General features: G+C 42.4%; 2 protein-coding genes across 2 annotated transcripts; one reads left to right on the forward strand and one right to left on the reverse strand.

Annotated features, from left to right (window-relative positions):
• Positions 1-6,400: 6,400 nt before the first annotated feature.
• On the forward strand, positions 6,401-12,085 carry LOC104224102 (pentatricopeptide repeat-containing protein At4g16470). The gene is made up of 6 exons (XM_070145734.1): positions 6,401-6,974; positions 8,203-9,164; positions 9,279-9,339; positions 10,866-11,010; positions 11,305-11,426; positions 11,590-12,085. Exons 1-6 carry the CDS (start codon positions 6,625-6,627, stop codon positions 11,843-11,845), a joined length of 1,896 nt encoding a protein of 631 aa, XP_070001835.1. The 5' UTR covers positions 6,401-6,624; the 3' UTR covers positions 11,846-12,085.
• A 429-nt stretch (positions 12,086-12,514) lies between these two features.
• Positions 12,515-13,255, reverse strand: LOC104224103 (putative pumilio homolog 16). The gene is made up of 3 exons (XM_070147408.1): positions 13,200-13,255; positions 12,793-13,051; positions 12,515-12,670 (listed from the first exon to the last, which is right to left on the reverse strand). Exons 1-3 carry the CDS (start codon positions 13,253-13,255, stop codon positions 12,515-12,517), a joined length of 471 nt encoding a protein of 156 aa, XP_070003509.1.
• Positions 13,256-13,379: the final 124 nt, after the last annotated feature.

A 13,379-nucleotide genomic window follows, 5' to 3' on the forward strand; every position in this document is an offset into this window, starting at 1 on the left:
TTTATAACTCGTTTTTGGCTTAATGCGTTTTATTAGCATTGAACAGATGCAACTTATGTATTTGTTTAGCTCAAAGTTATCATACACTTTATAAGCACAAAACAATCTAAATAAACCAAGGTCCAATCATAGCAGATCATAATAAATCAAATGAACAAGCGAAAGAAACGAACAACAAGTATTTGGAAACAAGGAGAAATATGTAAAGAGCTTTTATTGATGATATTGGTTTGGTCTGCCTCTCCATGGAGAGGTTCAGAGCCTTATAATGGTGTTGCTTTTCCCCCAACATATGGGTATTGTTATCTATTCTCCCTCTTTGGGAATCGTGGTGAAGAAGAAGAAGCAGCCCCCCTTCTAGGGTTCTTTCTCTTAGTATTTATAGCTGCAAGCTGGATGAGCTGGCGATAAAAGATGGCCGTAACTACGTTGGAGTTCCCTCTTTAAGAGGATGGACAGGTCATGGCCGTGTTGGTTGAACCAAATAAGGATCAAACATTATTAATGATTAATGATCGTACCATTAGTTAATTATGGATTAACTGAAGACGGGGTTTGATTCTTCAATTATCGTAGGGTCGAATTCTGACCCATACAGTTAGTCCCTCCGCTTATTGAGGTCGGACCTTGGCTGAGCTCGATGAGCGGACTTCGTCGACTGTAAGTACAGACGTTCGGAAAGGGAGGTCGAATGTCGTTTTGGCCATGCTCAAAGGTGGTCGTAGGTCGAATCACATTGATAACCTTAGTCATATTTCATTGGTGGCTTTAGCCATTTATACACTGGAGATGACCGTAGCCGTATATATATCGGGGGTGGTCGTGGCCTTTCATACTTTGGGGATGGCCGTAGCCTCTTATACCTTGGGGATGGCCATAGCCTTTTATACTTTGGAGATGGCCATAGCCACTTATACCTTGGGGATGGTCGTAACCTTTTATACTTTGGAGATGGTCATAGCCTTTTATACGTTGGTCGAACCATGCTCTGACCGAGGCCGTGGTTAATTTCGTCGACGGCCTTTAACCTTGTATGGTGTCGATATCAGTTAGGCGCCACGGCCAGGGAGAGTACGGGCATGCTTTGACATGCGTTTTGGGAGATGTCGAAAGTTTTGGAGGTCGCAGGACGTCCTTGAAACATTCTCGGGTCGTTATAACCGTTTCGAAGGCGAAGCGCCGGTTGGTGATTGAAAAGCCGCTTCATAGAGTCTTGTCATAATGACACATGTTTCTATAGAATCGAACCGTTTTGCGGTTGGTCAAGTAGTTAATGATGACTATTGAAATTCGTGAAAGCCACTTGTGTTGCTTATAAATAAGGGTTTGAGGCATTTGTCTCTCACTTTTTCGTAATTTGTCTAAGAGAGATCTCTGAAGAAATTTCCTTTCTTTGTCAGTTCATCTTTGCTCTTGCTCTTCGGTTGTCGTAATCTTCACTTTTCTTCGTTGATTTTTATTCCTTTCTGATTTATTGATCAAAAATGGCAAGCGGTTCTTCCAAAAATATTGCTCAGGCAAGTCTTCCGGCCAACCCTACGGTGGTGGAAGAGCCTTCTCCGGTAGTGAGAGGTGTAGGACCGGTGGAGACCGATGGGGCTCCATCGGTGGAAGAGATTCTATCTTTGCCCGAAGGCGCGGCGACTGACTTCACCGACGATGGGGGCGAGGATCAAGTGGATGAAGCCCCATTGATAGGGAAAGTGGGTATTACCCAGTTATGGGAACAATGGGATATCCCCCGCTATGCTGATATTGTCCTTGCTAGAAGCGAGGAGAGGGTCCACGTCGACCGTAGAGGGTATTGCGTTTTCTACGCTTATCCTTTCAAATTGGGATTCAGGCTCCCTCTCCCGATGTTGGTGGTGGACTTCTGCCATCATTATAGGGTGTGCCCTGGCCAGCTCGTTCCTTCCCTTTACAAGCTTTTTGCAATGCTTATTAAATATGCGAAACTGGCCCGAAGGGAGATCGCGCTGCAGCACGTGCTGACTCTCTACGCCCCTCAGAGGGTCCGTGGTACTATGATTCGGGTGGTCCCTCGTGGGACGAAGGGTTTGACTGCAGAGTTAGACGACATGGTCGACTCTCGCCCTTATGAGAATTTCTTCTATATCAGGACTGAACATTTGGTGGCGTGTGCTACTGAGTTCCTAGAGGCTTGGAACCATGCACGTAAGTCCTTTATTCGTCGAATTCCATTTTTCGTCCCTCCTTACGTCTTGTCTTTATAAGTATTAAATTGCTTCATGTCTGCAGCGGGAAGGCCGCCTCTAGCTCCGCTGCTCGAGATTCGTGCATGGGTTGAGGCCGTGTTTCCTTATACAGCGAGAATTCGTACATAGGCGTCTTTTTGGGAAAGGAATGGCCGTAGGCCCGCTGCTGGTAAGAGTTTGACTTTCTTTTGTCCCGTTCCTATTTTATTCCATTTTGCCTCTTCTTTTCAACTTTGTTTTTTTGTGATCAGGGAGGGCACGCCGTGTGAGGGCTCCTCAGCTAGCCTTCTGTAGGCCGGGCGCGACTACTCAACTTGTTGCGATTCCGGAGCCGCTTTCGGTTCCGAGAGCGACGTCGGTTGAATCTTCGGCAGCTCATTCACTGATACGGACTGCACCTCGAGTCGAAGAGTCCTCGGGGTCGTACGTCCTCGGGCAGAGTCGCTTTTGAATGAGGATGAGGAGGAAGAGGAGAGGCCGCTGGTCAAGCATAGGGTCGCATTTACGCTGGCTCCTCCAGAGGTGATAAGTTTGGATTCTCCTCCATCAGATGCGGAGGGAAATGCGGCGGCGGCGCCTGCCCTTGAGGGCGGATGCACAGTGGGGGTTGCCCCAGTTGGCTCAGGCCGTAATGATACCGTCGCTTCGGTGACTCATTTGACAGTTCCAGTTGCTGAGAGGGGAGGTAGTTCCTCAGCAATTATTTTGGTTGGAGAAACAAGTGCCAATTTGTTGGCGGGGGCGGGAGCCTCAACTTCTCGGTCGGTGGAGGGAGGAAGGGGCGTCGCAGGAGAGGAGTATGAATCCGAGTCTGACTTGGATCCCGACGACGTCCGCATGTTTCAAGAAGGCCTCACCAACTCAATGGTGCATGCAGAGGGGCGGTTTCGCTATGTTGAGATTCCTACAGAGCAGAACTTGCTGCTTCAAAAGGAAAACTTGGTGCCGCTGTTCGAGGTGTTGTGATCGGAGGTAGAAAACGCGTCGTTGAGGGGCATTACGGACGTCGGGCTGATGGGTAAAGTGGCCACACTAGGCTTGAAGGTACGTGTAATGACCTTAGTCCGTTTTTCTTTTACTTAGCTTATTCCCTTGTTTTGATTATTGTTTTGTTCTTGTAGTCATTTTTGTTGGAGGTGGAGAGCATTCGCCGAGCTAACGTTTGCTTAGGGATCTTTTTGCAGGCACTGGAGAAGTACCGCCTCTACCGGGATCGGTGCCGCGAGATGTGCGAGCGCCTGAGGACGATCCTCGGAGCAGGGACTTGGTCGAAGAGCTGGCGAGGCGAGAGCTTCAAATGCAGCAGACCCTTGACTGGGTGAACACTCTTGAGGGGCAGCTTCGTCAGAAAGACGAGGAGATGGAGACCGAAAGGAGGGCTGCCGCAGAGAGGGAACGCCAGAGTTAGGTAACGGCGGCCGAGGCCTTTGAGGCTTTGACTGGGCAGGTGGTTGCTTTGGAGACCGAGTCATCGCCTTGAGGCTGCAAGCAAGGGATGCCTCATCGAGGGCTGGGGCATTGGACGCGGCGATCCGTTGTTCACGAAAATGAACGAGAGCTGGAGAGAGTTGCTGCGACTTTTTGAGAGGCGGGGTTAGAGGAACACATAGGTGCCTATGAACTGGACGCCCAATTTATGGCGGATCAGATCACGACCTTGGAGGCCGAGAATCAGCACCTAAGGGACCAAGCCACCTCTTTCGGCCCAGATCGTGATCTTTGGATGTTTACTGAGGCCCATCTTGATGTGTATAAGAGATTGTGGGAGGCCGACATTGTGCTTGAAGTTGCTTTTGAAGAAGCCCGCCAAAAGGCTCGTGAGGCCCATCTCAACTATGGATTTGACCCAGCTACTCCAGGGGTTGATGATGGTGCTGAGGGCGCTGATGATGTTGATGGTGGCGCGGGTGGCGCCGAGTCAAAAAGGATTTGTTATGTTTTTTTTCTTGTTTTCATTGCCGTTTGGCTAATTTTTTTTTGTTGTTGTTCCTTTTTTTTCTTTCTCTCTTATTTACCGGCCTTGGCCGGGTGTAAGCGGGGATGACCCGTTGTAAACAAAGATGTAAATATATGCAACTTTATTTTCCTCTATCTTTCTTGTGTTTATTTTGTACCTTTCTTGTTCCCAAGTTTTCCTTTTTGCACGCGTTCAGGGGGGGCTTTGCCTCAGAGTTTTTCTGGCAGACGTGTTAATCCCCCTATGTCTTTGGTCGTAATGATGTCGATGGCCTTGACCGTGATGACGTTGATGGCCTTGGCCAAGTAGGTGACTTCGACTGTTGTCGAGTCGTTTGCTTGCCTTAGTCAAAAACTAGGTTGGATGTTAACAGCGATGGCCTTGGACATGATTAAATGCTTTTTGTTTATCGTTTTCTTTTACTTGGTGTGAGCAAGTTGTAGCCATTATTTGGCGATAGCGGCATTTGGCCTTATTGTAGCCCTTCTTTGGCGACAATGGCACTTAGATTTAGTCCCAGTTCGGGCGTGGTCGAAATACTGGTCACGATGGTAAGGAATGCGGCCTTGTAGTTCTACTAGGGCCGAACTTTACGCGGCCCGAATCTTAGTTCGAGTTAGGCGTACTTAATTGAATGGCGAGGGTGCTTAACTTGTCTCTCCGTCCGTTGAGGAACATGCCTTGCTGCATTCAACGGTGAAGGTGTTTGGCCTGAGCCCTAGTTCAACTATGGTCAGACTTGTTAGATTTGCGGACGAAGATGTCTGGCCTCATTGTTGAGCGAGATTGAGCTCGTAGGATTGGATGGCGAAAGCGTATATCTTGAGCCTTTGTTCGATGTAGTCGAATTTACCGGCGAAGGCGCATGGCCTGTCTTGGTTCAACCGTGGTTGAACTCGTAATTTTTGATGGCGAAGGCGCATATCCTGAGTCCCAGTTCAACTTGTAGTTGAACTTTTTTGGGCGAAGGCGCATGGCCTGAGTTCCGGTTCAACCGTAGTTGAACTTGTAGTTTTTGATGGCGAAGGCGCATGGCCTGTCTTGGTTCAACCGTGGTTGAATTTGTAATTTTTGATGGCGAAGGCGCATGGCCTGTCTTGGTTCAACCATGGTTGAACTCGTAATTTTTGATGGCGAAGGCACATGGCCTGTCTTGGTTCAACCGTGGTTGAATTTGTAATTTTTGATGGCGAAGGCACATAGCCTGAGTCCCAGTTCAACTTGTAGTTGAACTTTTTGGGCGAAGGCTTATGGCCTGAGTTCTGATTCAACCGTAGTTGAACTTTTTGTCGAACTTGTTCCTTCTGCATGACCCGCTGCCATGGGGTGGAATGCTAGAGATCGGTTTTGATTCAGGATTTCGTACGACTCATGCGCTGCTTTCTTTACTAGGGTGTGTTCGTGTTACCCCGAGATGGTTCTCAATTTGAGATGTTTTTGTGCCGTTTTTCGGCAGGATCTTGCATCAGAGACATGGCTGTACCTTATACATATTCTTCCCGAAGGGGGGGGGGGGTTACTTCTTCTTCTTCTTCTTCTTCTTGCACCTACTTGAGGATGGATGGGTGGGGGGCTCAGGTTCTAGTTGAAGCCTTTGGGTTCCCTCTACCCGATATGTTGCTTTGACTCGTTCGAGCTGGGTTGCTTTCCTTTTCTGGCGTCTCTTTCCTTTTGGTCCGAGGAAGAACTACGTGATTCTGCTATGAAATCCCCACAGACGGCACCAAATTGTTTAGCTCAAAGTTATCATACACTTTATAAGCATAAAATAATCGAAATAAACCAAGGGCCAATCATAGCAGATCGTAATAAATCAAATGACCAAGCGAAAGAAACGAACAACAAGTATTTGGAAACAAGGAGAAATGTGTAAAGAACTTTTATTGATGATATTAATTTGGTCTGCCTCTCCATAGAGAGGTTCAGAGCCTTACAATGGTGTTGCTTTTTTCCCACCATATGGGTATTGTTATCTGTTCTCCCTCTACTCTCCCTTTACTGGGAATCGTGGTGAAGAAGAAGAAGTAGCCCTCTTCTAGGGTTCTTTCTCTTAGTATTTATAGCTGCAAGCGGAATAAGCTGGCGATAAAAGATGGTCGTATCTATGTTGGAGTTCCCTCTTCAAGAGGATAGACAGGCCGTGGCCGTGTTGGTCGAACCAAATAAGAATCAAACATTATTAATGATTAATGGCCGTACCATTAGTTAATTATGGATTAACTTAACACGGGGTTTGATTCGTAAGGTGGAATTCTGACCCATACAATATTATCAGCTCCGACTTCTACTGATGAACTCCAGCTTTCCCTCCAAGCCAAAGAACCTAAAACCCTTAAAACCCATGCCCCCTTTTCTTATCTCATATTCTAACATCAAATTCACTCAATTCCATATGTGATAAAATCTCAAAAAATTCTACTCCAAAAGCCTCAAAATTTATACCCCTCCTACATGTTAACATTATCAAGAATGAAATCACTACTTTTCCCAGTACTTTCAAGACCCCCAACAGGTCCTTTATCGTTCTGTTTTCATTTTCAAGAACCCATTTTTCTATGCAGAACATATGGTGTTCTTAGTACTTTCAAAAACCAGCCTATTTCTGTTCAAACAATAAACCCCATGAATAAAGTTTCTTCCTTTAGCTGTTCTACTGTGCCAAACCATAATCAAATTCGGGTCTTGCATACTGAGGTCTCGGGTTCGGATTCGGGTGAAGTTCATGTGATTGTGGGTCCCATGTTTGCTGGAAAAACTACTACTCTTTTGAAGAGGATAAAGTCTGAAAGCAGCAATGGCAGGTTAGGATTCTCCATAGGTTTCTAATTTAGTTTTTATCTAAATTTTATAGGTGATAAATGCTTTGCATATTTTAAAGTTTATTGTTTTCTCTTGGAAAATAACACTTTATAGTTGCGGTAAAAACAATAGCCAAAAAAATATATAAAATTTATATACTCTTTTGTATACATATATATTCTGTATGTTATATACAAATATTAAACAGGTTTTATACACTTTTTCGGCTACCGATGTAAATAGTTTCTAGCCAGAGAGCTAAAAGTGATAATGCACCTTTTCTTTTGGGATTGAAAAACCTCTTCTTTAGCTTTAATATATACTATGAATCTGTTGGAATAGAAAGGGGCAAAGGGCTAATATTTTTTGGCTTCCTCTCATAAGAATCTGTATATCTACTTAGCTACTTACTTCATAGTGTCTTATAATTCACACGAGTTTTTGCTGAACTTATAGAAGTAGGGCTTTTGACTACTATGGTAAGACCTTGTTGGACCATATATACTTTAAAATGAAACACAGACTATGAATTATAATGCATCGAAAGCCAATGGTTGTAAGATTTTTGGGTCGTGCCTCAGAATTGGTTTTGGTTGATACTTTTGATAGCTTAATGTGGCATGGGGAGAATTTCGTAGTATTGAGTGACATGATAAAGCACCTTTTCAGCAGTGCGTTGTCATGCTGTCGGATTTTTCTCCAAGACCAGGTTTTTGGGTGATCATTTATTTGGTTGAACCGATAGCTGTAGAGATATCTTTATGCGTTTAAGGACAACGTTGGGAAAGCATTTTAACACCCGAGTCCCGACTTAGTCATTTATATCATTTTCAGCGAGGGTGCTCTTTTCTTTGTATGCTTTCACAGTTGTTGTTCATATAAGCAAGTTGTTGGAACTTATAGAACAATCAAGTTGGTGCAGCACTAAATTTTCGTTGCTCCAAGGTGCCAGCTTTTTGTTCTGCTATGTGGACTTGGTTTCTTTGCAGTTCTTAGATGTTGAAAGCTGATGAATTTTGCCTGTTACTCAACCTTTCGTTTCTCATTGAATGATTGAGCCTTTTGTTTTTCTTTCTAATTTATTGTTCTACACTCGGTTTTTTGCTGTTTCCTTTACTTTCTTCCCTGGGGTGTCGAAATCTTTGGCCCTCTCATGTAGAGGAAGTAAAAGTTGGACCATGTTATTCTGATGGTATTTGAATTTGAAATCATGGTTGGTAATATTCCCAGTTTTCAGGGCAATGGTGTAAAGAACTCCCTCTATTTGGATGAGACAATAAAAGGTCTCTGTTTCTCTGGAAGGGTGGCTGAAGCAGTTGGAATATTATGCCGCTCTGGTGTACAGGTGGAGTCAGAAACTTATTCCCTTGTTTTGCAAGAGTGCATTTTCCGGCAGGCATATAAGAAAGGGAAAAGAGTCCATTGGCAAATGATGGTTGTCGGCTTTGTTCCAAATGAGTATCTGACTATTAAGTTGTTAATTTTGTATGCAAAAGCAGGAGACTTGGATACCGCACACATTATATTTGATAAGTTGCAATTCAAATGCCTGGTTTCATGGAATGCTATGATTGCAGGATACGTGCAGAAGGGTATGGAGGAAATAGGCCTGAGTCTCTACCATAATATGAAACAAAGAGGTGTACTTCCAGATCAGTACACATTTGCATCAGTCTTTAGAGCCTGTGCCTCTTTAGCAGTCCTGGAGCAGGGCAAGCAAGCACATGCGCTGTTGATTAAAAGCCAAATTAGTGGAAATATTGTAGTTAATAGTGCACTTATGGACATGTATTTCAAGTGTAGTTGTCCATCTGATGGCTATCTTGTGTTTTGTAAGTCCTTGGAAAGGAATGTGATAACATGGACTGCTTTGATATCTGGGTATGGACAAAATGGAAGAATAAAAGATGTTCTGGAATCATTTCATAGGATGATAGATGAAGGATTTAGGCCAAACCATATTACATTTCTTGCTGTTCTTTCTGCTTGTAGCCATGGGGGTTTGGTAGATAGAGGTAAGGAGTATTTTTCATTGATGATGAGAGATTATGGGCTTCGACCAAGAGGAAAACACTATGCAGCTATTGTGGATCTCCTAGGCCGTGCTGGAAGATTACAAGAGGCTCATGAGTTTGTCCAAAACTCGCGTTGCGGGGAGCACCCAGTATTATGGGGTGCCTTACTTGGGGCTTGTAAGATTCATGGAGATATCGAGATGGTAAAACTTGCTGCTAGAAATTTCTTTGACTTGGAGCCTGAGAATGCTGGCAAATATGTTGTCTTGTCGAATGCATATGCTTCTTTTGGTTTATGGAACAACGTTGCAGAGGTAAGGAGACTGATGAAGGACTCGGGGGTGAAAAAGGAGCCTGGTTATAGTATGATTGAGGTTCAAAGACAAACGCATTTCTTCTTTATGGAGCATAATGCTCATGAACAGACCGGTGAGATATATAAATTGGTCAAAAATATGGCAGGGGTCCTAAAAGACGCTGGTGATGTTCCAGATTTACTGAGTTAAAGGGAAAGGACCAACATCAGTATAGATAGAGCTTGGTTGAATCCTCAGCCATTTAACTGAGTAGAGTCTTTTTAAGAGGAAAATTTGCTGTATTTCCAAAAACAGCCATGCTTGCCACACTCCAGCTATTATGCTAGCAGCCTTTTAAGCTATAAAAGCGGAAAAACTAACAGTCCAAACAGAAAGGAAAACAGGCTTCAGCCTCTGTGCTATGCAGTTTCCACACGAGTTTTCTCTGGAGATGCTATTTGCCTTTGAATGTAGAAACTGGATTGTGTTCTCTTTGCAGTTTCAACTGCTACAAGAGGTGCATTTTGGCAAGCCGGGGCTTGCTATTTGCTTCTACGAGGAACAAGTATGTGATAAACTGATGGATTGTCTTGTTACCAAAAGTAATGTGATGGATCTCGGTTCATGGGACGCGGTTCTTGGTAAAACAAGTTTACCAAAATAAACATGTTCTCTTAGAGGTCATTTGGACTATATTGCTGCAACAATGGAGTTGACTAGTTTCTGATAAAATGCTTTAAAAGCCATACGTCATCATAATTTGAATTTAGCAAATAATTTTGTTTCTTCTACTATATTATATTCTAACCAATGCTGCCCATAGATGATGAATTTTAGGCATTGTAAAAAACATTTCATGTAAAATTTGTTTATATTTTTATTTATTTTGTTATGTGCTATGTCTGGTGGTCAAGCAGATCATTCTATGTTGTCACTAAGTTGCATTTAGGCAATGCATGAAATGTTTCAACCTGTGACTCTTACTCTGGAACTGGCATAATTCCATGTACCTGGCACGACAAGAGCTATAGTCATGTAAAAAAGCAAAAAGAAGTGGTGTGTGGAATTTATGTCTTCATTTGGTGGAAACATTAATGTCTACTTTTGATAGATTAAGAATTTAAGATAAACAAGTTCTTTTACCTTTTTATATTAGACTATGCTTCCCTTGTTTACCTTTTCATGTTAGATTAAGATAGAGAGCCGCTCATACTGCAAAAGTAAAATTTGAAAATTCAGTTCCTCCCGTGTTGACTTGCAGTTTGTGCGAGGATCTATCTCTTGTGCAGCCAACCGCACAGAAAAGTAGAACCAGCTCATTCTGTTTCCTTTTGTTCAATTGATGAAATCATTCTGAAAGTTTCATTCTTTACGTGAAAATTTACAAAGCCAAAAATTTCCTTCTAGATATCAAAACTTTGACATGAAAATTGAGGACATCTAACTTGATCCGCGAAGCACGCAAACTTCTAAATTTTGAAATGCTGCTTGAAATTTGATTATCTCGATAGAGATTCAAGGCTTCCCGATGTTCACATGTCATCGTCTGACTTAACTGCACGCTATTTTCCCCTCTCTGCAGAAGTGTGGCAATTATAAAATCGGACAAGGATACAAGATATGGGTTGGATTCCATTGTGACACATGATGGGGACAGATTGCCATGCTGGCCTTTAGCTAATCTATCGTCATTCAAACAGAGATGTGGTTCTGAAGCATACAGTAAGGTAACACTACAGCGGCAAAATATTGAGATGTGAATGTATTAGATGATTAACATAGGAGTTTCTCAATGCGTAGTTAGGGGCGCTAGCAGTGTTAGCAACATAAATTTTTCTCTAAAAAGTTTGGGGCAAGAAGTCTATTTTTGAATGATATAATCATGCAGCACTAGCTTTGAAAGTTGTCATTGAACTTTTTTGCTAGCATGTGACAATACTGTATTGTGACTTTTACATGGTTTATGCTATATCATCACTCAATTTTCTTTGCTAGTATATGTGACTGTTACATGGTTTCAGTTAGAGGTCATTGGCATTGACGAAGCTCAGTTTTTTGAGGATCTATATGATTTCTGCACAGAAGCTGCTGACCATGATGGCAAGATTGTGATAGTTGCTGGGTTGGATGGTGACTATCTGAGGTACTACTTCCATTTTCTGTGGAAAGACGTATTCTGCTTATTCCTTTGAATACTTCATATGTACTAAATGTGATGCTAAGTTACAAAGTTGTTGGTGCTATTATGCTCGGTATTTTGTACTCGTATGCTGATTCTTTATTGGATTCATATTCCACATTTGCAGAAGAAGCTTTGGTTCAGTTCTTGACATAATACCAATTGCTGATACTGTGACCAAACTAACTTCCCGATGTGAACTTTGTGGTAAACGTGCTTCTTTTACCTTGAGGAAGACAGGGGAGACGAGAACCGAGTTGATTGCAGGAGCAGACGTATATATGCCTGTGTGCCGAAAGCACTACGTGAGTGGACAAGTTGTCAAAGAGGCTACTAGAAGTGTTCTGGATTCTCAGAAAGTTCAATGCAGCTCTGTTTTGTAATTGTCTTGTATTGTTACCTGGGATGGTAATATATCAGCAGCACTTGTCTTTGCAATATAGTAGGGATACTGATGCCACTTTCCTATGTAGTTTATTGGCCATTTGCTTAGATATGTTAACCGACTATTGTACTCCGATCTGTCCAAGCCTTTGTGGACAGAGTTATCCGGTAGTTGTGCTAATGGGAGGTAGCTAGTATATTATGAAATTATCAAGGTGCGGGCAAGTTACATTTTTTTACTAGGAATGTGTTTGGTAATAAGTGCTTTATGTTATGGTTAAATTTAATTGATAATACAACATTTTGAACATTAAGCCATAAACTTCTTGCCTCAAACACAAAATTTAGAAATTCCCAAACTGCCCCCCCCCCCCCCCCAAAAAAAATAAAATAAAAAAAGAACATAAAAGAGAAGTTTCAGATTAATGGACAAGAATATAGATAACAATGCATTTGTAAACACACAAAAGCTCTTACAAAATATTTCTACCAAAATGCCAGATTACAAATCTCAAACAAATCCTAGTTGCTAACAACTAACTACAATTTTAGACACTGATTTGCATCATCTCCAATTCACCCCTTGTGTACAAAGAAAAGACACAGATTACACAGAAGTAACATAAACATAAACAAGAAACATAGGAACAAGATTGTCCTCCTTAACATTAGCTTGATAATGAATTCAAGACTGTCTGATAATCTGGATTTAGACTTTTGATACTCAAGATCACATGTTTTCCAGGTTTGCTGTGTAAAAGAAACGAGGCATGTCGCATGAGGACTCTAACGAGAGCTTGATGTCGCGTTTCCTCTCCATTTTCCTGCAATCAGAAACAGACACAGTTCTTAAATCAGTTATTACAACCATGTTTTGATGTGCTATTACTGATATTGATTTATGTTGTGTGGCTATATAGCTAAAATGACAATAAGGATTACTTACTTTTGTTGATTTTAATGCTTTCTGAATTACATAATTTCCAAAGGGATCTTTGGCTAGTTGAACTAGTGATTTTTCATCAGCTAGAAGAACATTAACCACTGAAATCATTCCAATATTTGATGATTCAATGCATTTCTCAACAACATGGCTACCACCCTTTTTGTAGGCTAGTGTTAAATACTGCTTCTCAAGTTGGCTGAATACCTTACTTGAAATCTCTTCATCTCTTAGTTCAAGAACATGTTGCACAACATAGTTCCTGTTGTACAAAAAACACACAAATTCTTAAAATAAACTAGAAACCAGCCAACAGTAGTAAAAAGGGGCAGCCCGGTACACTAAGCTCCCGCTATGCGCAGGGTCCGAGGAAGGGCCGGACCACAAGGGTCTATTATACGCAGTCTTACCCTGCATTTATGCAAGAGGCTGTTTCCACGGTTTGAAGCCGTGACCTCCTGGTCATATGACAACAATCTTACCAGTTACGCCAACAATAGTAAAAGAAAGAAAAAAGGGGGAAGGGTGAAATTTTTTAATTTACACTCCGTTGTACTATATGTCCATGATACCCTTGCCGTTAGCAAATC

The sequence above is a fragment of the Nicotiana sylvestris genome, chromosome 5 (genome assembly GCF_000393655.2).
Source record: "Nicotiana sylvestris chromosome 5, ASM39365v2, whole genome shotgun sequence".
Taxonomy (NCBI): domain Eukaryota; kingdom Viridiplantae; phylum Streptophyta; class Magnoliopsida; order Solanales; family Solanaceae; genus Nicotiana; species Nicotiana sylvestris.